Raw genomic sequence first — 24,262 nt, 5'->3', positions numbered from 1 at the left:
CAGTCCAACTCTTACATCCATACATGACCACGGGAAAAACCATAGCCTTGAGTAGATGGACCTTAGTCGGCAAAGTAATGTCTCTGCTTTTTAATATGCCATCTAGGTTGGTCATAACTTTCCTTCCAAGGAGTAAGCATTTTTTAATTTCATGGCTACAGTCACCATCTGCAGTGATTTTGGAGCCCACAAAAATAAAGTCTGACACTGTTTCCACTGTTTCCCCATCTATTTCCCAGGAAGTGATGGGACCAGATGCCATGATCTTAGTTTTCTGAATGTTGAGTTTTAAGCCAACTTTTTCACTCTCCTCTTTCACTTTCATCAAGAGGCTTTTTAGTTCCTCTTCACTTTCTGCCATAAGGGTGGTGTCATCTGCATATCTGAGGTTATTGATATTTCTCCCGGCAATCTTGATTCCAGCTTGTGTTTTATCCAGTCTAGCATTTCTCATGATGTATTCCGCATATAAGTCAAATAAGCAGGGTGACAATATACAGCCTTGACGTACTGCTTTTCCTATTTGGAACCAGTCTGTTCCATGTCCAGTTCTAACTGTTGCTTTTTGACCTGCATACAGGTTTCTCAAGAGGCAGGTCAGGTGGTCTGGTATTCCCATCTCTTTCAGAATTTTCCACAGTTTATTATATTCATCACAGTCAAGGGCTTTGGCATAGTCAATAAAGCAGAAATAGATGTTTTTCTGGAACTCTCTTGCTTTTTCCATGATCCAGCGGATGTTGGCGATTTGATCTCTGGTTCCTCTGCCTTTTCTAAAACCAGCTTGAACATCTGGAAGTTCACCGTTCACATATTGCTGAAGCCTGGCTTGGAGAATTTTGAGCATTACTTTACTAGCGTGTGAGATGAGTGCAATTGTGCGGTAGTTTGAGTATTCTTTGGCATTGCCTTTCTTTGGAATTGGAATGAAAACTGACCTTTTCCAGTCCTGTGGCCACTGCTGAGTTTTCCAAATTTGCTGGCATATTGAGTGCAGCACTTTCACAGCATCATCTTTCAGGATTTGAAATAGCTCCACTGGAATTCCATCACCTCCACTAGCTTTGTTCATAGTGATGAACAAAGGCCCACTCGACCTCGCATTCCAGGATGTCTTGTTCTAGGGGAATGATCACACCATCATGGTTATCTGGGCCATGAAGATCTTTTCTGTCCAGCTCTTCTGTGTATTCTTGCCATGGTGCAACAGAGAGGTTAAGTTACTTACTCAAGGTCACAGATCACAAGCAGCAGAGACAAGATTTGAACCCAGGTGGTGTGGCTCCAGAGTCTACAACTGATCCTCCAATCCTTTTTTCTTTTTTAATGAAATCTATACATCATACACTTTCGATCGTTAGTCACCTGCCCATGTCTAGGGCCCCGCTTGAACTACGCTTTTTAACTTATTTGCCCGCATCGCGTCTCAGCTACCACGCACAGGAGCCTCTCGCTGATTCTTCGCGGACTCTCTGGTTGTGGCGTTCCAGCTCGGCAGATGCGCCGCGTACCAGCTCGGCAGATGCGCCGCGTTCCGGCTTAGTGGCCCCACTCCCCGGCCCGGCATGTGGGATCTTAGTTCCCGACCAGGGGTCAAACCCAAATCACTGGACCACCAGGGAGGTCCTGAGCCCCCACTCCTTTTTTTAAAAAAGGAAGTTTTTAGATCCTCTTTGTGTATTTTTGGCTGCGCTGGGTCTTCGCCGCTGCGCCCTGGCTTTTAGTCGCGGTGGCGCGGCTGCTCTTCGCTGCCGCGCAGGGGCTTCCCCGCGGAGCACAGGCTGCAGGCGCCGGCTTCAGCCGCTGCAGCGCGCGTTCCGGAGCTGCGGCGCAGGGGCGTGGCTGCTTCGCGGCGTGTGGAGTCTCCCAGGACCAGGGATGAACCCACATCCCCTGCATTGGCAGGTGGATTCCTACCCACTGGGCCACCAGGGACCCTCCACTCATTACTAAGGCTTCTGAGCTTTTTAAAAAATTCCACAAGCATTAACTTAGCTCCTTTCCCATGCTGGGCTTGGGAGCAAGAAGGCAAAATTAGGCATCTTCTGCCATCGCAGACCTGGGACCAAGGCAGACGGGAAGCGGACAGGGCTGAGGGCCGATGGAGGGGCACAACAGGGAGGCGGGTCAGGGAAGGGTGGGCTGGGGTTGGGGGGTGGTCCAGTAAAGCAGCTCTGGCCTGCAGTTCCAGAGGCCTGGTCTTCACCCCATCTCTGCCACTGACTTGCTGTGTGACTGAGAGCAAGGCCCTACCCCTCCCGGGGCCTGGGTCCCCCCCCCCGTCAAACCATGGGGAGTTGGGAGTGACTCCCAAAGGATATGGGGCTGGCCAACCAAGCCTCAGGTCTGCCCTCAGCCCCAGGCATGTGCTCATCTCATCTGAATCTGAGCTTCTTTTAAACACAAGTTTTGGACCTAGGGTTCCTTGAGCTCTGTGACTCTGAGCTGGTAACTCTGGAGGACTTCCGGGAGGAGGAGGCTTTTGGTCTGGGCTAGGCCTTTGAAAGTGATGGCACCTCCCAGGCCCTTCACACCCATCAGGTACTGGACCTGGACTTGCTCACAGATCCCCAGCCCTGCAAGGTTGCATGTTTTCAACCTCCCCTGCCTCCTGCCCACACCCTCTGCTAAAGCTATAAGATGTAAGGGTTCCCCTTCTCTATACAGGAGGGCAGGGAGTGGGGGACTGATCTGAGCTGACCCAGCAGAGGACATTCCAGACCCACAATGATTCACGTTCTAGCCATGCCACTTCCCAGCTGTGTGACCTTGGGCCAGTTACTTGACTTCTCTGAACCTCCTGGCTTCCTCGGTGCCCACCTCGCAGGATGGTGGGCATGAGCAGGTGTTTGGCACACACTAGGCGCTCAGTGAATGGGGCTGCTATAATTATTTTTCACGTGGTAGGGGCGGAGCCCAGGACCCGCAGCCAGGTCTATTTTTAGCCTGGAAAGCGTGGGGGGCCAGTGGAGACAAAGCCCGCCGCCAGCCGGGTCGCCAGGGGGCGGAGCCAACGCGCTGAGCCCGCGGTCCCCAGCCCCGCCCTCCTCTTCCGCGGGTCACCTTGGCAGGAGGGTGCCTTCTGTCTCCAGAGCTCCCTCAGCCTCTCTGCGCGCAGTCTGGGGAGGGGCCGCTGGGGCCCGCGGGGTGGGGAACATTCTGCCCCATTCGCCACCCCCTTTCCTGGCCCAGGGAGGGACGCCGCTGGGCTGGGGACGCCAAGGTGAGCCTGGCCCCAAGTGGGGGTCGGAGAAGGGGGAGAGCTGGTCCCTCCTCCCCCCAACTCCTCAGCGATGAGTGTCGGGGCTGCAAATAGCCCGGTGGAATCAGTGAGTCACGGAGACTGGAAATACCGCGCCCCTTGCCTCCCTCCCCTCCCCTCCTCCAGACTGCACCGAGCTGCCCGGAACTCCGATGGTGTGTGTGTGGGGCGTCCTTCCAAAGGGCGCCCAGACTCCCTGAACCGGTCTGCTCCCCAGCCAGGTCCCAGCCGGCCTCTGCCCGGGGCTGTGTGCCCCTAGGTTGGTCCCTTAGCCTCACTGGTGGTCAGCACCCGGCTGGTACAAGACAGGCTTGAAAAGCCGCCCAGTGCAGCTGGCCCACTGTAGGTGTCCCCGTGCCTGGGACAGCGCCTGGCAGGTAGGAGCAGGGGCTGGCAGTGGGAAGGGAAGACAACGCCAGGGTTTCAGGGAAACCATTCCCAGAAGACTGCCCACGCGGGCCCGGGAGTCAAGGCAGGAGGTCAAAGGAGCCCACGTTTCTGTGCGGTCTTGACCTTTACCTGAGCTACCACCCCACCCCCCCAGTGTTAGGAAAGACGCTGCTTATCCAGCGTTCCATCCCTGCCCTACCCCAAGCTTGAAAACCTCAGGCGGGTGACCTCCAGAGCCAGAGATTCTGCTGTTTATTGTGTGTGCAGGATACAACGCCAGGACTCCCCCACCCCTGTTGTCCCCTGAGGCCACCTCACAGAGCCAGGGCCCCCTGCTGCACCCCCCAGCCCTGCCTGTGAATGTGGGAGGCTGCGCCAGGTTGGGGGGGGGCAGCTGGGGGTCACCAGAATGGAGGCTGGCAGGAGGTCCTTGGCGGGGCCTGGGATGAGGAGGGACTGGGGTGGGGCATTCTCTAACAGGAAGCTGTGGGGCAAGTGCAGGGCTGAAAGGCAGAATGGGGAGCTTTCCCCTCTGCGCGGAGGGGCTCGGGTGGTTGGAGAGAGGCTTCTGACATCCTGGGTCCACACCCAGCCTTCAGTGGGCAAGCTGGCCGCTCAGCTGCTCAGACTCTGTCCCCACTGATACAAGTGGAGATTGTACACCTCATTTTAGAGTGTTCTGAGACTTTCTTGGTGGCAGTGGTTAAGGCTCCACCTCCCACGCAGTGGGTGAGGGTTCAATCTCTGCTTAGGGGACTAAGGCCCAACAGGCTGCAGGGTGTGACCAAAAATTGAGAAAGAAAAATAGAATGTTCTGAACTCGGCTGCAACCGACGGTAACGCTTTGTATTTGAAGGACAAGGGTAACCAGGCATGTGTGTGTGTGTGCTATACACACACACCACGCCTATAATTTCACAGATTACAGATAGGGAGGATGGGGGAGGCGGACGGCCACAAGGGAAGGTTGGCGGGAAGCTGGGATCCTACCTTGAGGACTCAAGCCCCATCCATACTTCCTCTTGTTGGGTACTCGTCTGCAGTGGAGACAGTCCTGGGAGCCCAGGTCTCCGGGTGGGAGGAGGAAGGGTCAGCCCCGCCCCTCGGCCCAGCCTTCCCTGGAGGCATGAGCAGGTAACAGAGGGTTCACACCGTTTATCACGAACCAGCTGTATTGGGAAAACCCCGTCTATATACAGACACAACATGGCCCTGCCCGGGGGCAGTGGGCTGGATGGGGCACCTTGTGGGCGGGCAGCCTGGCAGCGGGCTCGGCCTTGGAGAGCAGCTGCGGGGAAGCAGACCATCAGGGCTGTCTCCTGGCCTCTCTGTGCCTGGGCAGTTTGGTTTTCTGGGCACCTCTGCCAGCGATCTCCCTCCGCCCTCCTGCTCCCCTTGGCCAAGGGGGTCCCGGGTGTCCAGTTCCCCTGCCCTGCAGAAACTCCAAAGATGAAAGAATATGTCTGTCTGTCTGTCCTGCAGATTATTTGTCCAGATTGCCTGTCCCAAGCCCCTTCTCCAAACCGGGTTCTCTGGGATCGCCTGTTCCCATCCCAAACCCTTTGTTCTGGATTAAGGCCGCATCTGCAGTCTGGGGGCCACGAGGGAGGCGGGGGTCCCCGGCCTGCCCTGGGTAGAGCAGAAGCCCTCATTTGGGGGTGGGGATGGCCCACCTGAGGTCTGGGGTGGGGTGGGGTGTCAGGGCCCGGAACCTGGGCTGAGATGTCCCCAGCGCTGTCACGAGGGGTCAGGAGAGCCACTCTGGCTGGCCAGTGGGGAGAACACGGCGCGGGGCAGCTGGGGGCGCGGCAGGCGCGGCCTCAGATCTTGATCTCCGTGCGGAAGGTCTGCTGCACGTGCTCCGTGGGGGGCTGGCGCCGGGCCCGGATGGTGAGGCTGCCGTCCTCCCGCAGGGCCGAGGTCACCGACGTGGGGTCCACGTCCTCAGGCAGCTGGCACTTGTGAGCAAAGGTGTTCATGACGGTGCCGTCGGCGGCCAGCTGCGGAAGGGGCGAAGGGTCAGGGCGGGCTGCACCGCCCCCCCCGCCCCCCGCCTGCTCCCTGCTCCCGCCCTAGCTGGGCCCCACACGCCCTGGGCCCTGCTCTCAGGTGCGAGGGCCTGGCGTCGGAGCTGCCCCGGGGCAGTGGTGCCCACGGGCTGAGCGCCTAGCGAGGACGAGCGCAGAGGAGCTCAAAGGACCCCAGCCGCCCGGAGGAGGGCGGGGCTTGGTGGAGGCGCTCAGAGGAGGAGGGGTGTTTCCGGGTCCCTGCGCTCGAATTCCCGCGCATGGGTGTCCGTCAGCTGCTGGCAGCGCCCCCTGACGCCACCAGCACACACTGTCTATTGGAGCCGGGCGGCTGAGTCACTGGCGGGGGCAGGGCGGGCACGTGCTGCCCGCTGGTCCTAGCATCCACAGGGCCTGGCTCCCTGATGGGGGCCCTCTAGGCTCAAAGGAGGAAGCCGGGCCTCGGGGATCAGAGGCGGCCCTGAGCAGCCCCTCTCCTCTAAGGGGCATTCCCCGTTCAGCCACAGCCACCTCCAGGGTGCAAGCCTCTTGACCCTGAGAACTTATGGGTGGAGGCAGCGTGGGGTTTGGAGGGTGTGAGGGCCTGACCTGCAGGGCTCTGCCCAGCCTTGAGCCCAGTTCAGGGTCCCGAGATGAGACACTAGCCGGGCCTCTGGGTCTAGGAGAAACAAGGCCTTGAGGGGCATCAGGGGCAAGAGCTCCTCCCCCGGCTGCCCCCGGGCATGGGGTGCCCACCACCCACAGGCCTAGGGGGAGGGCCGTCCTCCTCCTCTCAGCTCCCTTTCTCACCTCACCTCCCGAGGGCCCCCTCCTGCACCCCTCTGCCCCTCGCCCCTCCCCATGGCTCCCTTGGTTCCTGAAGAAAGCACCTGGGAACCTGGGGCAGTGACAGGGGTCCTGTGGCCCACCAGCCGCAGGAGCAAGGCCTCCTGTTTGTCTTGGGGGTTAGGGAGCACAGTCGGGGTGCAGGGTCCCAGGATGGGACATGGGAGGAAGCCCCTGTGCAGAGCGTAGGGGTGTGAAGCCCAGGAGTGGGGCGGGGGGACGGGCTCACCTTCTCAGCCCGCACCTCGATGTGGTTGTTGGAGGTGGTGACAATGATGTCCTCAGGTGAGAAGTCGCTCACGTCCACAGCAAACTCATAGGCGTCTCCCAGGGTCTTGATGTTGCCTGGCCCCCCAGCACGGGCTGTGGGGAGTGCTGGGTGGGCAGAGCACAGAGCAGGCTTGTCCCCAGGGCCAGGCTTCTGGCTCCCTCTCGGGTGCAGGGTGAAGGGGCAGACCCCAAGCCTGACTGCCCCCTCAACCATCCCTGCTGCACTGAGGGGGCGGGGCCTTGCCCAGCAGAGGCTGTGGGGGAGGGGTGTGCGTGTATGACACTCTGCAGGGACCCACCCCAGGCCTGCAGGGGGGTCTGCATGCCTCCCCCGAGCCCCACAGCTCTCAGGACTCCAGAGAGGACCTGGCCCCAGGCCCCGCAGACCCCGGCACCAGAGCTGACCCCAGGCCAGCACTGTCTCCTGAAGGCCTGCCTGTGCCGGCCACATCTGTCTGTCAGGCCGCACGGGGCTGCAGGGGTAGCGCCTGTCGCTGGAGGCGCGGTGGCAGCGGGTGGTGCCCTGGAACTGGTGGTCCCGCCCTGCGCGGCCCCCTTCCCCACGGGGCCCTGAGCACTTGCCTGGAAAGGCCAGGGGCTCTGAGTGGGGCCGCATGAAGCTGCCAAAATCCTCGGAGAACATGCTCAAGGCCTTCTCCATGGGTGGGTCCTGGGCCGGGAGACTGTGGGAGGCCGAGGAGGAGGAGGAGGAGGAGGAGGAGGAGGAGGAATGGAAGCTCCGCTCCGCTCTGAAGGTGGAGGACGTCCTGTGGCTCATCCACGGGGCAGCGGCGGGCCCCGGCCGGCGGGCTGGGCAGACAGGCAGCACGGGGGCAGCGGGCTCGGGGAGCTGCCGGGCCCCGGCCACCGCCGCTTTATAAGGCCCGGCCGCCCCGGGCGCAGGGCCAGCCCCTTGTCTACCGGCTAAATTTAGTCCTCTCCGTGGCCCAGAGGGGCTGGGGAGCTTCTCCAGCGAGACGGCCCTGCTGACAGTCCAGCGCGGGCGCCCGCGAGGCTGAGCTCACCGCCCAGCATTCCAGGCTGATAACTCCAGCCCCGGAGCTGCCGTGGCAACGGCGCGGGGTCCTGTGCTATACCCCCCCCCCCACTCAGACCCCAGCCTGCCTCAGGACGCTGTGCGTGCCTGTCTCTAAGTCTGTCTTCCCCCAGCAGTCGGAGAACTGTGCCTCCCCCATCAAACTGCAGACCTCTTGCAGAGGGTTCTCTCTCTCAGCCCTTGGTGCCAGGGATCAGGGCAGAGCCCCAAGGCCCGGGATCTGGGGAGGTCAGGAGATGCAAGGTCAGGGGTGCATGGGGGACCCCCACCCACAGGATCCCTGTGTGAGGCAAGGGCTTTCCCAGCCAGGACAGATAACGTTCACGGCCATCTCTTGGGAGGCCTGAGACGGCCCTGGAGGCGGGTATAGAAAGTGCAGCTGTTCCCATCCCAGCCCCCCAAGGAACCCAGATGTCAGGCTTGTCTCCCTGCCTCTCACCACCCCAACTCTGGAACATTTCAAGACCCAGAGGAGAAAGCTGAGGCAGAGTGGGTTGGGTCTGGACTCAGGGGAGGAGAGCAGATGATTCAGGAATGGTCCTTAATGATATAGAAGGTTCTGTTCCCAGGAGGTGTCTGCCTGACCTCCAGCTCAGAGGAGAGGCCGGGGAGGCAGCAGGGTAAACGAGGCTTGGCCAGATGGTCGTTCTAGCTCTGAGTTCTGAGGCACCTGCTGGGCCAGGCTCCTGGCTGGGAGCTTTCCAGCGTGGCCTCATTTGATCACTGCAAGGAGAGGTTGTTCCCATTTTACAGATGGAGAAACAGGGCCTCACAGAGAGCTTGGGGCTTGCACCTGGAAAGTGGCGGGGCCGGGATCTGAAACTGGAGGTATCTGACCCAAACCCCCCAGGAAGCCAGGGCACCCTGAACTTCCGTGTAAGGAGACAGGCTGGCCCAGAACCCCCCAAGAGGCCCCTGCCCACACACAGGTCCGCGGAGCCTGGCCTGACGTCATGCGGCATCAGGGAGTGAAGCCAGAGAAGTGACCTGGGAGCCTGGGGCCCCAGGCTGGCTCCCCCCATGCCCAGACCAGCTCTGGTTCCTCCTCCCTGTGGCGGCCTCTCTGACTGCTGCAGCCCACACAGAACGTCCTGCCCAGGTGCCCGCTGTACCAGCTGGCCTTGCCCACCCTGGCACAGGGTGTGACTTGGGCTTCCAGTGTCCCGTCCCCTCTCAGACTGGCAGCTCCCTGGGGCAGGTGGTCACCTGTTTGCCCCATCAGAATGGGGCTCCTGAACATGGAGACCATTCCTCTCTTGCCTGGCTCCCGCACAGCCTCTTCCTTGGTGTGCGTGTGGTGGGGGTCCAGCTACAGGGTGATGACTGGAGCTCGTGGTCCATGCAGTGGGGTCAGGGTGGCGGCTGGAACAGAGGGGTCTGTCTCTCCAGTGAAGATTCCTGCCTGGCTGGGTCACCCCACCCCAAAGAGGGGCTTCCAGCAGGGCTGCCAGGAAGTCACCAGCACAGAGGTGAGATGGAGGGACGGTAGGGGTGGGGCTGGGGGGCCCAGAGGTCTGCCGCCCGCCCGCCAGGAAACAAGAGCCTGTGGCTAAATGCAGACACACGGTCATGGTGCGGAGGCCTGAGTCACTGCTCCTGGACGTCAGCTCCCATTACCCACCCCCGCCCCCCGTGCCTCCCCCTCCCCCGTCCCCAAGGTGTCACCCATACAGACACTGGATCTACTGGCTTCAGAGGCCAGGAGGGACCCTGAAAGTTCATTAAGGCCATTCCCCTGTCTCTGCGCCTGTCTCTCCCTTCAGATCCTAGGGACAGAAGGGGCTTCAGAGATGATGCAGTGTCTTCAATCCCAGACCTGCCAGGGCACCTCAGCCTCCTGGAGGAACTTTTAACAAACACAGACTCTTCCCACATACCCAGAGATTCTGATGGGAATCTGCTCCCGTCAGCTCCCTGCTCAACCAGCCCACAGGCCAACGTTTGGAAACCACTCACGGCTCAGCAGGCAGCTGCTGAACAGCTGCTCTGTGCCAGGCACTGTCGGGGTTCTGGGGGACCCGTAACTGTGATGAACAGGTAGAGACGGGGCCCTGCCCCACGGCGCTCGCGCTCCCCTCGTTGGGAGAAGTGACGCGTCAGTCGCTCAGTCGCGTCCCACTCCTTGTGACCCCGTGGGTTGTGGTCCACCAGGCTCCTCCGCCCCTGGGATTCTCCAGGCGGGAATACTGGTGTGAAGGTCGCCCTTTCCCCCAGGGGGCCCTCCCGACCCGGGGATACAGCCTGGGCTCCCTGTGTTGCAGGTGGGCTCTTCGCAGCCTGAGCCCCACGGAAGCCCTCACGGGACAGAAGAGGAAACCGAGGCTCCGAGCGGTGAAGGACCAGTTAGCCGTGACAGAGCTGTCCTGGCATCAAGCCTGCCCTCCGCCCCCACAGCCTGACGCAGAAGCAGGAGACGCCGGGGGCTGCAATGCGGGGCCTGGCTCTGGGGGGACTCGCCGCGGGCACAGTGTCCGCCCGCCGCCCTCTCCCCAGGTTCCCGATGCTCGCAGGGCTGGGGACGAGGTGTGGCCGTGCGCTGCTGGCTGGCCAGCCGAGCCTGCCTGAGACCGGAGATGCGGGTTTGGGGTGTCAACAGGGCGGCCGGTGACGCTGTCACTACACACAGGTTGGAGCAGCCGATCAACGGTGGGCCCCAGTCCGTGCAAAGCAGTGAGCCCCCACCCCACCCCTCACAGCACACGCGCGTGCCTAGCTTGGATTGACTTGGCCTGACGTCTAGGGGCAGAGGGCGGCTCAGGGCCTCAGGAGTTTAAATCACTGAAAGACCATCGTGATTTTCAGAAAGGGGGTGCTGTCTGGAAGAGGGCAGGAGTGTCCCAGATCTCAGCCCAAGTCTTCACAAAGCAGCATCGGGCAGAGACCCTCTGCTCTCTGCCTAAACCCTCATCCCGAGTGATTAAGCCACAGGAGCTGCAGGGCTCTGGGCAGAGGAGCCGCCGCGTCGGAGCCTGGGCTTGGCGTCGGCTTTGTGATCGCAGATGAGCGAGGGCGCCTCTCCGATGCTCCGTTCATTATTGCTGCATCTTTGCCGTGTGCGGACGCTGTGCTCGACCCTCCTCCAAGTTAGTGAGTGCTCAGGGAAACCCAGGCAGCTGAGAGGTGTCAGCCCATTTCAAAGAAATGGAGCCTCAGAGAGGCAAGGGCGCTTGCCCAGGGTCACAGAGGCCGAGGGACAAAGCCCAGAGTTCCACCCTGGTTTGCCTGGCTCCCAAGCCTGGACACCTCTCCAAGATCCTGCCTTGATAACCTGCTTCACTCAGCGCTGGGGGCAGGGGGCCGACAGGCTGGAGCAGGAACAGGGAGTTGGGGCGGGGGGAGGAGCCTGGACTAGATCCTCACGTCCAGACCCCCCAGTCTGCGAAACTGCCTCTCCCACCATAGCACCCAGGGGCAGTGGTTGTGCTTGAGGCTTCTGGGTAAAGGCCACAGACTTTATCCTGCCCCAGCAGAGCGTGGAGCGGGTGCATCAAGCTCCTCCTCCCAGCAGCCCTGTCGGTCAGGGACAGCATCACCGTTTGGGTGGGCCTTTCCACTCTCTCTTCTCTGATCCTCCAAATCCCTCCCTGCCCAGCTCTGCGAGTCTGCAGCTCTGGCTTCAGCCCCTGCAGATGACCCTAGCTGTCCTGTTGCGCCACGAGCGTCCCCCTCCCAGGCCCTCTGACCAGCCTGCAGCTCGGGAGGATGCCCCCTGCCTCTGCGTGGCTCTGGCAGGTTGGGGAGCTCCCGCCCTGGCCCCTCCCGCGGCTCTGGCCTGCACTGCTCGGCTGGCCGGGGCAGTTCCAGTCGGTTTGTCAAGGACATTCTTAATGGCCAGGGTGAACCCCGGCGGGGAGGGGCGGGGAGGAGGGGGCCAGGGTGTTGACTGGTGGAATGCACACCTGTCCAGGTGCACCTGAGTTGCAAGCAAAGGCGTCTCTGTCAGAGGCGCGCTGGCTGGGGCCACAGCAGAGCGGACTGAGCGAGGTGAGCGGCCACGGGGTACAGCGCCAGGATGGACTCGGACGGAACCTGCCGGGGCCAGCGCAGGGCGCCAGTGGGAGGCTGGGGGTGGGAGCCAGCGCCGCCTTTGGACCCTCAGGGGCTCTCCCTCTGGACCTGGGGTTTTCTTGACCCAAGCCTCAGCTGCGGGAGCGGGGGCTCACGGATGGGCCTGGGGACCCCACAGTGAGGGGTGGGGAGGCTGCCCCGAGCAGCGGTAACAGCCAAGCGTCCTGGGAAGGTGGAGTGATGGCTCCCAGAGAGCCGGGGGCCTGGCCTTGGCCAACCAGCTGCTAGACATGGAAGGGGCCGCTCTAAGCCCCCAGCCCCACCCCGAATGTTAACACGCACCCGCACAGCCTCAGGGACCCCCTCAGGAATGAAGGCACATCAGAGCTGTGTCTGCTCCTGAAAACGCCTCCTTTCCTTCCCATCCGGGAAGCAGAGATGGGAAGGGCCCAGTGGCAGGGAGGGGAAGGGCCTTGGAGCCGCCCACCAGGGTCCATCGTCTGCCTGTGCACTCCCTCAGGGGCCGATGGAGGAGCTGGTGGGGCTTCGTGAGGGCTCCTCGGGGAACCCTGTGACTCTCCGGGAGCTCTGGGGCCCATGTCCCCGCGTCCGCCGAGGCATCCGAGGTGAGAGCTGGGCTCCCCACCCCCGACCCCCTGTGGGAGTCCCCTCACGACAGCACCCTGCCCAGCCCGCCTCCCCACTCGCCTTGGAGCCTGGGAGAGGCCCCTCCTTCCCCAGGTCCAGCATTTCCTGGGTGACGGGGCAGAGGGAGGGGGTCTGTCCGCCTGTCTGTGGGTCAGACATGCTCGCGGCTGGCTCTCTGCTTTTCGGGAACACGGCCCCCGGGTCCTGGCACGACTGAGCAGTCTCTCTAGAGGCCAGCGTTCTTTCCACCTCCACTTGTCACAAACCCTGCCGTCCCACAAGTGAGGCAGAGCCCCTCCCAGGCCCCCAGGACTGGCCCACCCGACCCCAGCCCCACACAGCACCTTCCCTCCCTGCCCTCCTCGGCGCTGGGCTCTGACCCGCTGCCCCTGCCCCAGGTGGCCTGGACTGGCTGAAGCAGAAGCTGTTCCGCGTGGGTGAGGACTGGTACTTCCTGACGGTCCTCGGGGTGCTCATGGCCTTGATCAGCTTCACCATGAGCTTCGCCGTTGGGCGTGTGGTCCGAGGTAACCCCCCCACCCCGACACACCCGCCTGCTCAGGAGCCAGGCCTCCAGGCACGCTCTCTGGATGCTGGGGAGGCGGGAGCGGGCAGCCGCCAGGTGCAGCGGGGGCAGGGAGGGCACTGGGTCTGGTCCTGGCATGCTGGGTGACCCTGGGCACCTCCCTGGGCCTCAGACTCCGTGTCTGCACGGTGACGAGAGACCAAACCGTCCTTTCCCTGAGCTTTATGCCACCGCTGCCCGCTGCCGCTGCTCCCCCTGCCCCGGTCTCAGCCCAGTGACCCGGGGTTACTGGGCCTCGTCTAGACCACCAGGCACAGAACAGCCCCTCCCCGTGCTTCCGCAGGCTCCCTCCCCCTGAGGTCCCCCTGCGAGGGGAGTGAGGGACAGGAAGTTGCTCTGACCCCATCTGGCTTTCTTACAATCACCGTGTAAGGGAGTTACCATCAGAGCTCGTTTGACAGATGGGAAAACAGAGGCTCAGCGATGCTGACCAGCTCGCACAATGCCACTCAGCTAAGGAGCGGCAGCGCTGAGACGGGGAGCCAGGGTCCTGCTCCTCCCCTCCTGGGGGCCTGCCGCTCACAGGGGATGGGGAGCCAGGGTCCTGCTCCTCCTCCTCTCGGGGGGCGGCCCTGGCCACCTCTCTGCGGGTGGCCCCTGGGGTGCACTTTCTGGCCAGCAAGCGGGTGTCTGCGGGCTGTGCAGCCTGTGGACGGCTCCCTTACGCCCCGCTGTCCCCAGCACACAAGTGGCTGTACCGGGAGGTTGGGGACGGCCACCTCCTCCGGTATCTCTCCTGGACCGTGTACCCCGTGGCCCTGGTCTCCTTCTCTTCAGGCTTCTCTCAGAGCATCACGCCCTTCTCGGGAGGTAAGCCCAGTCGCCACACCGTCCACCTGCGTGCCTTGCCCGGCAGTGACTGCCGGCCAAAGACGTCCTGCTGGGGGACGGCAGGAAGCAGTAACCTCACTTCTCAGCAGAGAAGCCAGGCTCGGAAGAGTCGTGGCACTTGCCCGAAGTCACACAGTGAAGAGGACAGAGCCTTCTCGGGTCAGTGCTGGCTCTGCTCTGAGGGGCTCATGGAGGCGCGAGTCTCTGCCAGGCCTCACAGCTCTGCCTCCAGCCCCAGCCAGCAGAGTGGGGTGCAGGGGTGCGTCACGGGGACGAGGCCTGAGAGTCCCTCCTGGCTGCCCCCATCCTGCAATGGTGTCCAGCAGGCTCAGCTGGAGGAAGGTGGATGTTCACATCCCCTCTCTGACCCTCAGCTTTCTCATCCGCAGAAAGTGAAAAGTGTTAGTCACTCAGTCATGTTTGACTGTTTGTGACCCCGTGGACTGCAGCCCGCCAGGCTTCTCTGTCCATGGAATTTTCCAGGCAAGAATACTGGAGTGCGTAGCCTGTCCCTTCTGCAGGGGGTCTTCCCGACCCAGGGATTGAAGCCAGGTCTCCCGGTTACACGTGGATTCTTTATTGTCGGAGCCCCCAGGGAAGCCCTCATCTGCAGGATGAGTTTACAACCCCTCACTGACAGGGTTTAGGGGACCTGACGAGACCCGAATGGGACACCCTGCGCAGGGTAAAGGGATAAGGGCTGACCTGAAGGTGGTCCCTCCCCTCGCCCCCTGTCCATCCACCCCACCAAGGTTCTGGAATTCCGGAGCTGAAGACCATCCTGTCAGGCGTGGTCTTGGAGGACTACCTGGACATCAAGAACTTTGGGGCCAAGGTGGTGGGCCTCACCTGTACCCTGGCCAGCGGCAGCACCATCTTCCTAGGCAAAGTGGTATGGACGGGCGAGAGGGCACCACTCCCCCCCACTGGCCTACAGCCCCCGCTGCCTTTTCTGCATCACCCACGGAGACCGGGTCAGCAGGAACTCAGGCCAGTGCCCGCCTGAGGGTGGAGGCAGGCCAGGTCCCCAGAGTGTGACTCAGGAACCTGGGAGGTGGGGTGGAGGGAGGGGGGTGAGGCACGCTGTCCCTGGATGAGCAGGGGCTCTGGGACCGAGGGAGGGGGAGGGGAAGAGCAGGGCTGGGGCTCCCATCAAGGCCGACCGGAGCCCTGTGCCCACACCTCCCCGGCAGGGCCCCTTCGTGCACCTGTCTGTGATGATCGCTGCCTACCTGGGCCGGGTGCGCGCCAAGGCCACTGGGGAGTCCGAGGTAAGGGGCTCGTGGGGACCCCCTCCGTGGGAGGAATGAGAGGGAGGGGCGGGCGGGGGCTGGCTCTCAGCCAGGGACTCTGGATCCCTCCAGAACAAGAGCAGGCCTCAGGAAATGCTGGTGGCCGCGGCGGCGGTGGGCGTGGCCTCGGTGTTCGCAGCGCCCTTCAGCGGTGAGGTCCCGCCCGGCCCGGGTCCCGCACCGCCCCCCGGGCTCCCCCACACCCCCCGGGACCCCCACAGCTCCCGGGCTCCCACGCCCGGCCCCCACGCCCCCCCGCCCGGCCACTCCGCCCAGCGCAGGGACCTGGGGGGCAGACGGGGCGGCCGCGGGCCTCCCCGCCGTCTTCCCGGGAGCGCTGACCGTCCCCAGGGTGGCGGGGCGGCGCGGGTGGGCGCCAGGACGCGCGGCGGTCCCCTGGGCAGACTTGGGCTTTAAACGCGGCCCCCCTGCGCGTCCCGAGCGGCGGAGCCCGGCTCTCAGCCTCGCTCCTCGTCTGGGAAACGGGGGCGGGCACCCTCCCCGCCGCAGGGGTCAGGATGGGGGCGCCGGCCCCGCCGCGCGTGCCCGCCCTCGGCCTCAGCTCAGAACCGGGAGCGGGTGGCCCTGCCCCAGCACGGCCGGCTCTCAGCCCCGTGTCGCCCCCAGGCGTCCTGTTCTGCATCGAGGTCGTGTCCTCTCACTTCTCGGTCTGGGATTACTGGAGGGGCTTCTTCGCGGCCACCTGCGGGGCCTTCATGTTCCGCCTGCTGGCGGTCTTCAACAGCGAGCAGGGTGAGCGCCGCTGCCCCTGCCCCTGCCCCCTGCCCCCTCCCCCTCCCATCTCTCCCCCTCCCGCCCCGCTCCCTCCCGTCCACTGCCCCACTCCTAGGCATGCGGAAGGAACTGACCTGTGTTGGGCGTGACAGATGGGAGCCCCCGGGGTAGAAGAGGGTGAAGCCAGTCAGGGAGGCTGGCAGGGAGAGGGCGTCTGGGGCCACACCTGCCCGGGGTCCTCTCCGGCCGTTGATTCTGAGCCTCCGGCTGGGCTGGGCCCTGACCCCACTCTCTGTCTCCCCAGAGACCATCACCTCCCTCTACAAGACCAGTTTCCGGGTGGATGTCCCCTTCGACCTGCCAGAAATCTTCTTCTTCGTGGCGCTGGGGTGAGTGGGGGCGCCGCCCGCCTGCACCGCTGCCCTGGGGCCAGGAGGGGCTCTGGACTCACCACCCGCCCCTGCAGGACCATCTGCGGCGTGGCGAGCTGCGCTTACCTCTTCTGCCAGCGAAAGTTTCTCGGCTTTGTCAAAACAAATCCAGTCCTCTCCAAACTGATGGCCACCAGGTGGGCCCTGGGTGGGGACCGGGGCCCGTCAGGGTGGTGCCCCAGACCCCCCGTCCCCGGTCACCAGCACCCTCTGCAGGCCCCCGCAGGGCGTGCCTCCCCCTTACTCGGCCACCAGCGCCAACATTCCAGCCCTCCCTCACTAATTGCCACCCCACTGCCTTGGAAGCCCAGGACCTCACTGAGCCCTGTTCTCCCAACCTAGTCCGAGCCCTGGCATTGCCGTTTCAGACAGCCCTCCTCTGCCAGGCCGGTTCCACTCCGGTCCCTCCTGCCTGGCGGACAGTGGCCTCTGTCCTGAACTCTCCTATATTGCCACCTCCGGTCACCCGGTGGTGTGGGGTGGCCCCCAGATCAGAGCCCTGCTCCTGCTCCCTCCCCCCATTCCTGCCTCAGCGTCACCCCCAGACTGGCAGGGCTGCCCGTGGGGTGGGGTGAGGGGAGTGGATGGGTGGCCTGGCGCTGACCCCCACCCACCCCCCACAGCAAGCCTCTGTACTCAGCGCTGGCGGCTTTGGTCCTCGCCTCCATCACCTACCCCCCTGGCGTGGGCCGCTTCATGGCGTCTCGGGTAAGGGGCCGGGGGGGAGCCACCCATCACTGTCTGCTTTGTGTCCACCATCTCCCTGAGTCCCCTCAACACCCAGAAGAGGAGGGCCGTGTGGTGCTTTTCACGTGAGGCCACGGCAATTCCCTGCGAGGCTCAGATGGCAAAGAATCCGCCTGCAGTGTGGGAGGGCTGGGTTTGATCCCTGGCTCAGGAAGATCCCCTGGAGGAGGGCGTGGCAACCCACTCCGGTATTCGAGCCTGGAGAACCCCATGGACAGAGGAGCCTGGCGGGCTGCAGTCCACGGGGTCGCACAGAGTCGGACACTACTGAGCGACTTAGCACAGAGCAGCTCCTGCAGCAACGGAGGAGTCCCCCCAGCAGAAAGTGGCCGAGGAGGGCTTGAGCCGGGGAGGGGTGGGGGCACTGCTGCCCGGCCCTTGGGCAGAGCTCTGACCCTCTCCCCTCCAGCTGTCCATGAAGGAGTATCTGGACTCCCTGCTCGACAATAACTCCTGGGCGCTGCTGACCCGGAACGCGTCCCCGACCTGGCCCGTGGAGCCCGACCCCCAGAACCTGTGGTTCGAATGGTACCACCCACAGTTCACCGTCTTCGGGACCCTCGCTTTCTTCCTCGTTATGAAGGTGGGCCCCCAGGGGTGTGCACAGAGCCTGGGTGGGCTGGGCGCCTCCCCATGACATGCGCGCAGCTCGGGGCCTGCAGCGTCCCCCAGACCCCCTGCCCTGACCTCTGCCCGCTGTGTTGTCCCTGGCAAGTTGCTTAAACTCTCTGAGCCTTGCTTTCCTCATCTTTAAAATGGGGTCCTCACTGGGCCTACATCATAGAAGGTTGGGAGGGAAGAAAGGAGAGGCTGTGGTGCAGTGCCAGGCACACAGTAGGCATGCTGCCAGGGTGGAGGTCCTTCCCCAGCTCACACTTTCGCTCACACTGGACGCTGGTGATGGGTGGTGCGCCTTGGCCTCCTCCTCCTCCAGGGAAACTCCCCGCCCCAGCTGGTCCCTCCTCTGCCCCCTCTAACCTCCGCCCCCACTACCCCGCCCCGTTCTCCCCGCAGTTCTGGATGCTGATTCTGGCCACCACTATCCCCATGCCCGCCGGGTACTTCATGCCCATATTTATCTTCGGTGAGTCTGGGTGTCGAGGGTCTGAGAGGCTCAGGGTACCGGGACAGGGCCGTGGCTGCTCATCCACTTGCCTCCCCAGTATGGTGCTGATACTGGTCCCCAGGTGGGGAGGGCTCTGGGAAGCAGGTCAGCCTGGCCCCCACCCTCACACTACGCCTGTGGCCAGGAGCTGCCATTGGGCGCCTCTTAGGAGAGGCCCTTTCTGTGGCCTTCCCCGAGGGCATCGTGGCCGGAGGAGTCACCAACCCCATCATGCCTGGGGGGTACGCACTGGCAGGTGAGTGGGCCGGGTTCTCACTGGGTGGGCGCGCATCGTGGGTCTGGGCTGGACCTGGAGAATCAGCTAGCAGTTCTGCAGGGCATCGGGAGGTCAGTAGCTTCCCATGAGCCCCGCCCCTCCCCGGACCCCTCCTCTAAGCCCCCACTGCTCTTTCTAGCTTCTCTCTGGGCCCTGATGCCCCCTCTCCCTTACTGCTCTCTACCTCACCAAGCCCAGGCTTGAGGCATTTCCAATAGTAGCCAGTTGTAGCCTCTGGACAATTCCCAGCCAAGCCCACGGCCATCCTCACAGCAGCCTTGCCCTCTGCACGAAGCTGTCTCCTAGCCTGAACCATGCTCCCTGGCTGTGCCCCCCTCCCTGGCTTGCAGGGGCTGCTGCGTTCTCGGGGGCCGTGACCCACAGCATCTCCACCGCGCTGCTGGCCTTCGAGATGACTGGTCAGATCGTGCACGCGCTGCCCGTGCTGATGGCAGTGCTGGCTGCCAACGCCGTCGCCCAGAGCTGCCAGCCCTCCTTCTACGACGGCACCATCATCGTCAAGAAGCTGCCATACCTTCCGTGGATCCGGGGCCGGAAAATCAGGTGAGCGGTGCCTGCTCAGATTGGCCCGAGGCGACGGTGTCCGGGTGGGCTGAACCCGCTGCTGGGTGAGTGTGGGAGGGGCTGGCACTCACGGCTCTCCAGTCTGCGTGCTCTCCAGCTCCCCACGTGGCCTCGCATGAGTCCTCGGCCCCCCGAGCCTCAGTGTCTTCCTGGTCATCAGTCTCTTCACAACAGGAGGACAGATGCTGGGACTCGAGAGGTGCCGTGTCTTGATCCAGGCCGCACAGCCATCCCCCTGCTCCTGCCCTGCGGTCCTCACTGGGGCCTTGGGAGCTGGAGGTGGGGCTGGAATACTAGAATGGGAGCAGGCTTTGAGGTCCTCGCTCGACCACACAGGGTCGAGCAGCCTCTGTCCCCAGCGAAGCAGGACGGAGAGCCTCTGAGGCTCCTGGGTCCAAGGCCGAACTCAAAGATGAGCGAGCTGCCGCCTTCTCCAGACTGTTTCCCCATCTGTTAAATGGGGGTGGTTACTCCAGTCATTTTCAAACTTTGAAGTTTCTTTCCCCCTTTATGCTGTAAAGCTTTTCTTCAAATGAAATTCTCTAGGGATGGCTTCTGACGAAGCTGGAGCTGGTCTTGGGGAGATAGAGGTCTGGGGGCTGGGAATCCAGAGCCAGGCCATAGAAGAGTCGTTCCCCAGGCTCCTCCCAACCTGGGATGTGAGGAACTGTTCCTCCTAGGAATCCCCTAGTCCTGGCCTGCACAGGAGAACCAGCGGAACTCCCCAGGGCCCCCAGGCTTGCCCCAGGTCTGGAGGACGCACTGCTCCAGGGCCTGACGGGAGCACCCCTCTGCCCGCAGCTCTCACCGGGTGGCGGTGCAGCACTTCATGAGCCAAGCCATCACTACGCTGGCCAAGGACACACCGCAGGAGGAGGTGGCCAAGGTCGTGGCCTCCACAGATGCGGCTGAGTATCCCCTGGTGGCGAGCACAGGTGCCCAACAGGAAGCAGGGTGTGAACGGGGAAGGGGCTTCCATCTGCTCCCTCTTGCACCTGGGAGAGTCAGACTCAGGAAAGGGTGAGCAGGGCCTTGGACCTGTCAGGAACCTGAATCCAGACCCAGGCTCTGCAACTGTGTGACCTGGGGCAAGTCACTTCACCTCTCTGAGACTTTTTCCTCATCGGTAAAATGAAGATAATAACCATCCCACCTTGGGGTGCTTGATATGTTTACTTATTGATATTTTTTTGACCTTGCAGTCCTTTTCTTTTAAAGGTTCCTTTTTTTCTTTTTTTCATGTAAAGTCATTATTGAATTTGTTACAATATTGCTTCTGGGTTTTTAAAAATTATCTATTTATTTTTGGCAAGGGCCCTAGGGCTCGAGGGCCTCAGCAGCTGCAGCACTCGGGCTCAGGGGCTGTGGCTCCTGGTCCCGGGCACTCCCAGTCCCGGGCACTCGGCCTCAGGGGCTGTGGCTCCCGGTCCCTGCACTCGGCCTCAGGGGCTGTGGCTCCCAGTCCCTGCACTCGGCCTCAGGGGCTGTGGCTCCCGGTCCCTGCACTCGACCTCGGGGGCTGTGGCTCCCAGTCCTGGGCACTCCTGGTCCCGGGCACTCGGCCTCAGGGGCTGTGGCTCCCGGTCCCTGCACTCGGCCTCAGGGGCTGTGGCACTCTGGGTTCGTTGCACCGCGGCATGTGGGATCTTCCCGGACCAGAGACGTAACCTCTGTCTCCTGCACTGGCAGGTGGATGCTTGTACACTGTGCCCCCAGGGAAGTCCCGACGTCGCTTCTATTTTGGGGGGTTTTGTTCATTTGGTTTGGCCATGAGGCTTGTGTAACCTTCGCTCCCTGACCAGGGATTGAACACACACACCCCTGCACTGGAGGCAAAATCTTAACCACTGGGCCACCAGGGACGTCCCAACATGTTTGAATGAGAGATGAGAGGGGGCTGGCAAGGCACTCTGTGAGTCCTAGAAATCAGGGTCGGTGTGCTTGGGGAGGAGGGGCAGAGTGGTGGGAGGACACCTTCCTCCCAGGAGGCTCCTCCCTCAGCCTCCCCGCCCAGCCTTCCCGAACTGAAGTACCTTCCTCAGTACCTTCCTGGCACCATCAGAAAGACATCTTTTCACAGAAAAATGGATGGGGGCCCTTGTTAAAAGACTCGTAAGCTGAATCTTGAGGGAGGGCCTAGCTGGAACATCATTGCCCTCTCGGACAAGGACAGTGTGAGTGGGAAAGATGAGCAGGGGGTTAGGGAGGGGACAGCCATGTCCACTCAGGGCCTCCGCCAGCCCATATGTCCCCTTTGTATAAATGAACAAAGGTGCGCCCTGGGCGAGCATAGCAAGGCTGGACTGTGGTCCCCACTTGTCCTGTGAGCAGGTTTCTTGGGCACTGAGCAGCCTGCACAGCCATATGTGCCGTCCACATCCCGAACCCAAGAAGTGTGAAGCTATTACGAGCAGCAGAACTATAGACAGACCCCTTAAGCTCTATGAGCTGTAGCTGCCTCAGCTGGAAAACAGGGAGGACAGAGTTGTCAGAGGCTCTCATGCCAAACGCCAGGCCCTTCTTCCCACTCAAAGTGGGATACTTATAGCATTGTCCCATAGAACATGCCAGACACCCCATTAGAAAATGTCTCCCCACTAAGCTTCACTCCCTGGAAAAAAGACAGAAGTGGTGGCCAAGACCAACTCCAAATCTACCCTTAGAGCCACCAGGCCCAGGCTGTGTGCCCCAGCTGCTCACCCAAGAAACAGCTTTGCTTTTAAAGGGGGAACATGTGTACATCCAGTTGTGAAGTTTTTCTTTTACTGGCAAATGGCCAGAATGTCAGGCTATCCTTTGAAATGGAATGCTTGCAAACTCCAGTGACGCCCTGAAAGCTTGTGGCCCCTCCCCCACAGGAACAAGGAGGCCTTTGCACTCACGCCCTCCCTGGGAAATGAGAGGCAAAGCCCAGCCCCAGGGCACAGCTGTCTTCACGGAGGTGTCCCAGACTGCTCCTGCGTGAGGCCTCCCCACATGGGGCATTTCAGGGTGGGCAAGTGACCTCCCGGCCCCCTGGCATCCTTGCCCAGCTGCCCTCAGAAGCTGAGTGACCTTGGGCGAGACAACTAACCTCTGTGTGCCCCTGAGCCTCAGTCTCCTCTTCTGTAAAATGGGCGATAGTAGTTCCTGACTCACAGGTTGCTGCAGGTTCCTGAGAGTCACGAGGACACCCAGCACAGCTCTTGGCGCATCACAGAAGCCCAGGAAACAGAAGTTCCTTTTTCACAACGTGGCTCTTTCCATCTCCCTCTCTGCCTGTCCAGAGTCCCAGATCCTGATGGGCACCGTGCGAAGAGCACAGCTGGTGCAGGCCCTCCAAGCTGAGCCGCCCTCCCTGGCTCCAGGACAGCAGGTGAGCACTCTTGCGAGGGGTCAGGAGGGGATGGGGAGTCAGGAGGGTTTTCGGGAGTGGCCAGCTGATCACCTGTGGTTTGAGAGGGGCAGCCCAGGAGGGGGGCTAGCCCAGGCCCCCATAACCCTTCCCCCATCTGCAGCGGTGCCTCCAGGACATCTTGGCTGAGGGGTGCCCTGTAGAGCCAGTGACCCTGAAGCTGTCTCCGGAGACCTCCTTGCACCAGGTAATGGGGGAAGTTCGGGCTGTGGGCAGACCTGGGTCCTGGGATAGAGGGGAGCAACCTGAGAGGGAAACTCAGCTTCGGGTTCCTCAACACACAGTGTGGCTCTCTGCTCCTCCTGCCTCTAACCTCCTCGTTGTGGAAGGGGCATGCAGTCCCCATCTCTCTACCCCTCGGTCCCAGGGCTGCTGGGACACAGAGACTCGGGGAGAGGGAGAGCTTAGGAAGCCGAAGACTCTGGATGGACGGAAATAGTGGTTAAAAGCTTGTCTTTCATCAAGGCACACGTGGGTTTCAGTGCCAGGTCTCCCACATTCTGCCTGTGTGATCTTGGGCAAATTAATCACTCTGACTGCTGGTTCCTCCCCGCTGCAAGCCCAGAGCCTGGCACATGGGCCATGGAGGGACGGAGCGGGCTGGGGGCCTAAAGGGGGCTCCACCGCCCTGTCCATGGCTGATGCTGGATGGTCCTGAGTGGCAAGGCCCACTGGTCCCTTGTGTGGACTCTGGGGGCCCCTGGTGGTCATAGTGGACATTGCAGGCCCATCCCAACTGCCCAGCCTTCCAGGCTCGGAAGCGGCTCAAAAACAGCAGGGCGGGCAGGGGGAGCGGGGACAGCACCCCAGGGCAGAGGCTGGCCAGGGCCTTCATCTCTGCGCAGGACTCACAGGCTGAGAAGAAACTGGGGTGGGAGCCTGTCCTCCAGCGTTTCCTAACCCCCCTCCTGCAGGCACACAACCTCTTCGAGCTGTTGAATCTTCAGTCCCTCTTTGTGACGTCTCAGGGCAGAGCTGTGGGCTTCGTGTCTTGGGTGGAGGTACCGTAGCCCCGAGGGTGAAACAAAGGGGAGCAGCCAAGCTTGAGCAGCCGTGGGGGCGGGCACCAGTAACCGCTGTCACATGGGGAGGGCCCCGTGGGGCTTGACGAGCCTCACTTCTGGCCCAGAGGAGCCGGCCACTCGGTCCAGCTACGCCTACCTTCTCTTGTGGCCGCTGGCCAGCCCTGCCATTACCTCTGGGCCTCAGTGATCCTACCTCTGCAGTAGAGAGGCACTGGCTCTAAAACTCACCCCAGAATCAGCCCTTAGGGGAGGCGGACCGCACTGCAGCCTCCACCTGCAGGCTCTTCTGCACTCTCCCCCCTCTGGTCTCTGTTCTAGTTGAAGAAAGCAATTTCCAACCTGACAAACCCTCCGGCCCCAAAGTGAGCCAGCCTGGCAGGATGAAACAGAGCCACTCGGCTACCCCCGCGAAGGAAGCAGGGCAGAGACCCTGCCTGTGTCCTCTGCGCCAACACACCCCTCCCCTCCAGCCCAGCTCAACTCCTCGGCAAGGCAGGCAGCTGGCCTAGCACTGGCGAGGACCCCACGGTAGCCATGTCCCATCGCCGTGGGACAAGTGCCACATGTTCTGAGGGACAAACCCCACCCTGGGCGCCCAGGACGTGAGACAGAAGACAGCTGCCGTGTGGTGGGTACTGCAAGGGAGCATCCGACTCACAGATGAAGAGCCTGGTGTCCTCTGTCAGCAAGGGCAGGCGCAGGTGCCCTCTGGGGGCTGTGTGACTCCCAACCAGAGGCTTTCAACGCAAATAAAGCCGGTTCCCAGA

The 24,262-nt window shown here is 62.3% G+C and overlaps 2 protein-coding genes across 25 annotated transcripts in view; one reads left to right on the top strand and one right to left on the bottom strand.

Moving 5' to 3' along the window:
- The window catches only part of CLCNKA (chloride voltage-gated channel Ka), a 26,414-nt gene extending 2,152 nt beyond the window's left edge, over positions 1-24,262 (top strand). Inside the window, exons 2-21 of one of the 24 annotated variants that reach the window (XM_069579285.1) lie at positions 8,585-11,815; positions 12,360-12,465; positions 12,886-13,014; positions 13,755-13,883; positions 14,657-14,796; positions 15,098-15,175; positions 15,269-15,347; positions 15,824-15,949; positions 16,236-16,320; positions 16,398-16,499; positions 16,986-17,070; positions 17,519-17,692; positions 18,124-18,193; positions 18,360-18,470; positions 18,842-19,055; positions 19,878-20,011; positions 22,343-22,431; positions 22,574-22,657; positions 23,385-23,471; positions 23,814-24,262. In XM_069579285.1, coding sequence (XP_069435386.1) covers positions 11,723-11,815; positions 12,360-12,465; positions 12,886-13,014; positions 13,755-13,883; positions 14,657-14,796; positions 15,098-15,175; positions 15,269-15,347; positions 15,824-15,949; positions 16,236-16,320; positions 16,398-16,499; positions 16,986-17,070; positions 17,519-17,692; positions 18,124-18,193; positions 18,360-18,470; positions 18,842-19,055; positions 19,878-20,011; positions 22,343-22,431; positions 22,574-22,657; positions 23,385-23,471; positions 23,814-23,861 — 2,163 coding nt within the window. In that variant the 5' untranslated portion in view covers positions 8,585-11,722 and the 3' untranslated portion in view covers positions 23,862-24,262. Of the gene's footprint in view, positions 1-8,553; positions 11,816-12,359; positions 12,466-12,885; positions 13,015-13,754; positions 14,064-14,656; positions 14,797-15,097; positions 15,176-15,268; positions 15,348-15,823; positions 15,950-16,235; positions 16,321-16,397; positions 16,500-16,985; positions 17,071-17,518; positions 17,693-18,123; positions 18,194-18,359; positions 18,471-18,841; positions 19,056-19,877; positions 21,251-22,342; positions 22,432-22,573; positions 22,658-23,384; positions 23,472-23,813 lie in introns of those variants that run through there. The other 23 variants (XM_069579286.1, XR_011254799.1, XR_011254798.1 and 20 more) reach the window with 23 other exon arrangements.
- Positions 3,888-7,811, bottom strand: HSPB7 (heat shock protein family B (small) member 7). Its single transcript, XM_069579327.1, has 3 exons — positions 7,357-7,811; positions 6,734-6,879; positions 3,888-5,652 (listed from the first exon to the last, which is right to left on the bottom strand). Exons 1-3 carry the CDS (start codon positions 7,550-7,552, stop codon positions 5,473-5,475), a joined length of 522 nt encoding a protein of 173 aa, XP_069435428.1. The 5' UTR covers positions 7,553-7,811; the 3' UTR covers positions 3,888-5,472.

Source organism: Ovis canadensis, chromosome 2 (genome assembly GCF_042477335.2).
Source record: "Ovis canadensis isolate MfBH-ARS-UI-01 breed Bighorn chromosome 2, ARS-UI_OviCan_v2, whole genome shotgun sequence".
In the NCBI taxonomy this organism is placed as follows: Eukaryota; Metazoa; Chordata; class Mammalia; order Artiodactyla; family Bovidae; genus Ovis; species Ovis canadensis.
The sequence above is the reverse complement of the archived record's forward strand: the minus strand, read 5'-3'. Positions and strand labels throughout refer to the sequence as shown.

Coding starts and splice junctions, on each gene's coding strand:
- HSPB7 (XM_069579327.1), bottom strand. CDS start 7,552: ATGAGCCACAGGACGTCCTCCACCTTCAGAGCGGAGCGGAGCTTCCAT. Junction 6,880..7,356: donor AGAGCCCCTGGCCTTTCCAG/GCAAGTGCTCAG, acceptor CTGCCCACCCAG/CACTCCCCACAGCCCGTGCT. Junction 5,653..6,733: donor TCGAGGTGCGGGCTGAGAAG/GTGAGCCCGTCC, acceptor CCCCTTCCGCAG/CTGGCCGCCGACGGCACCGT.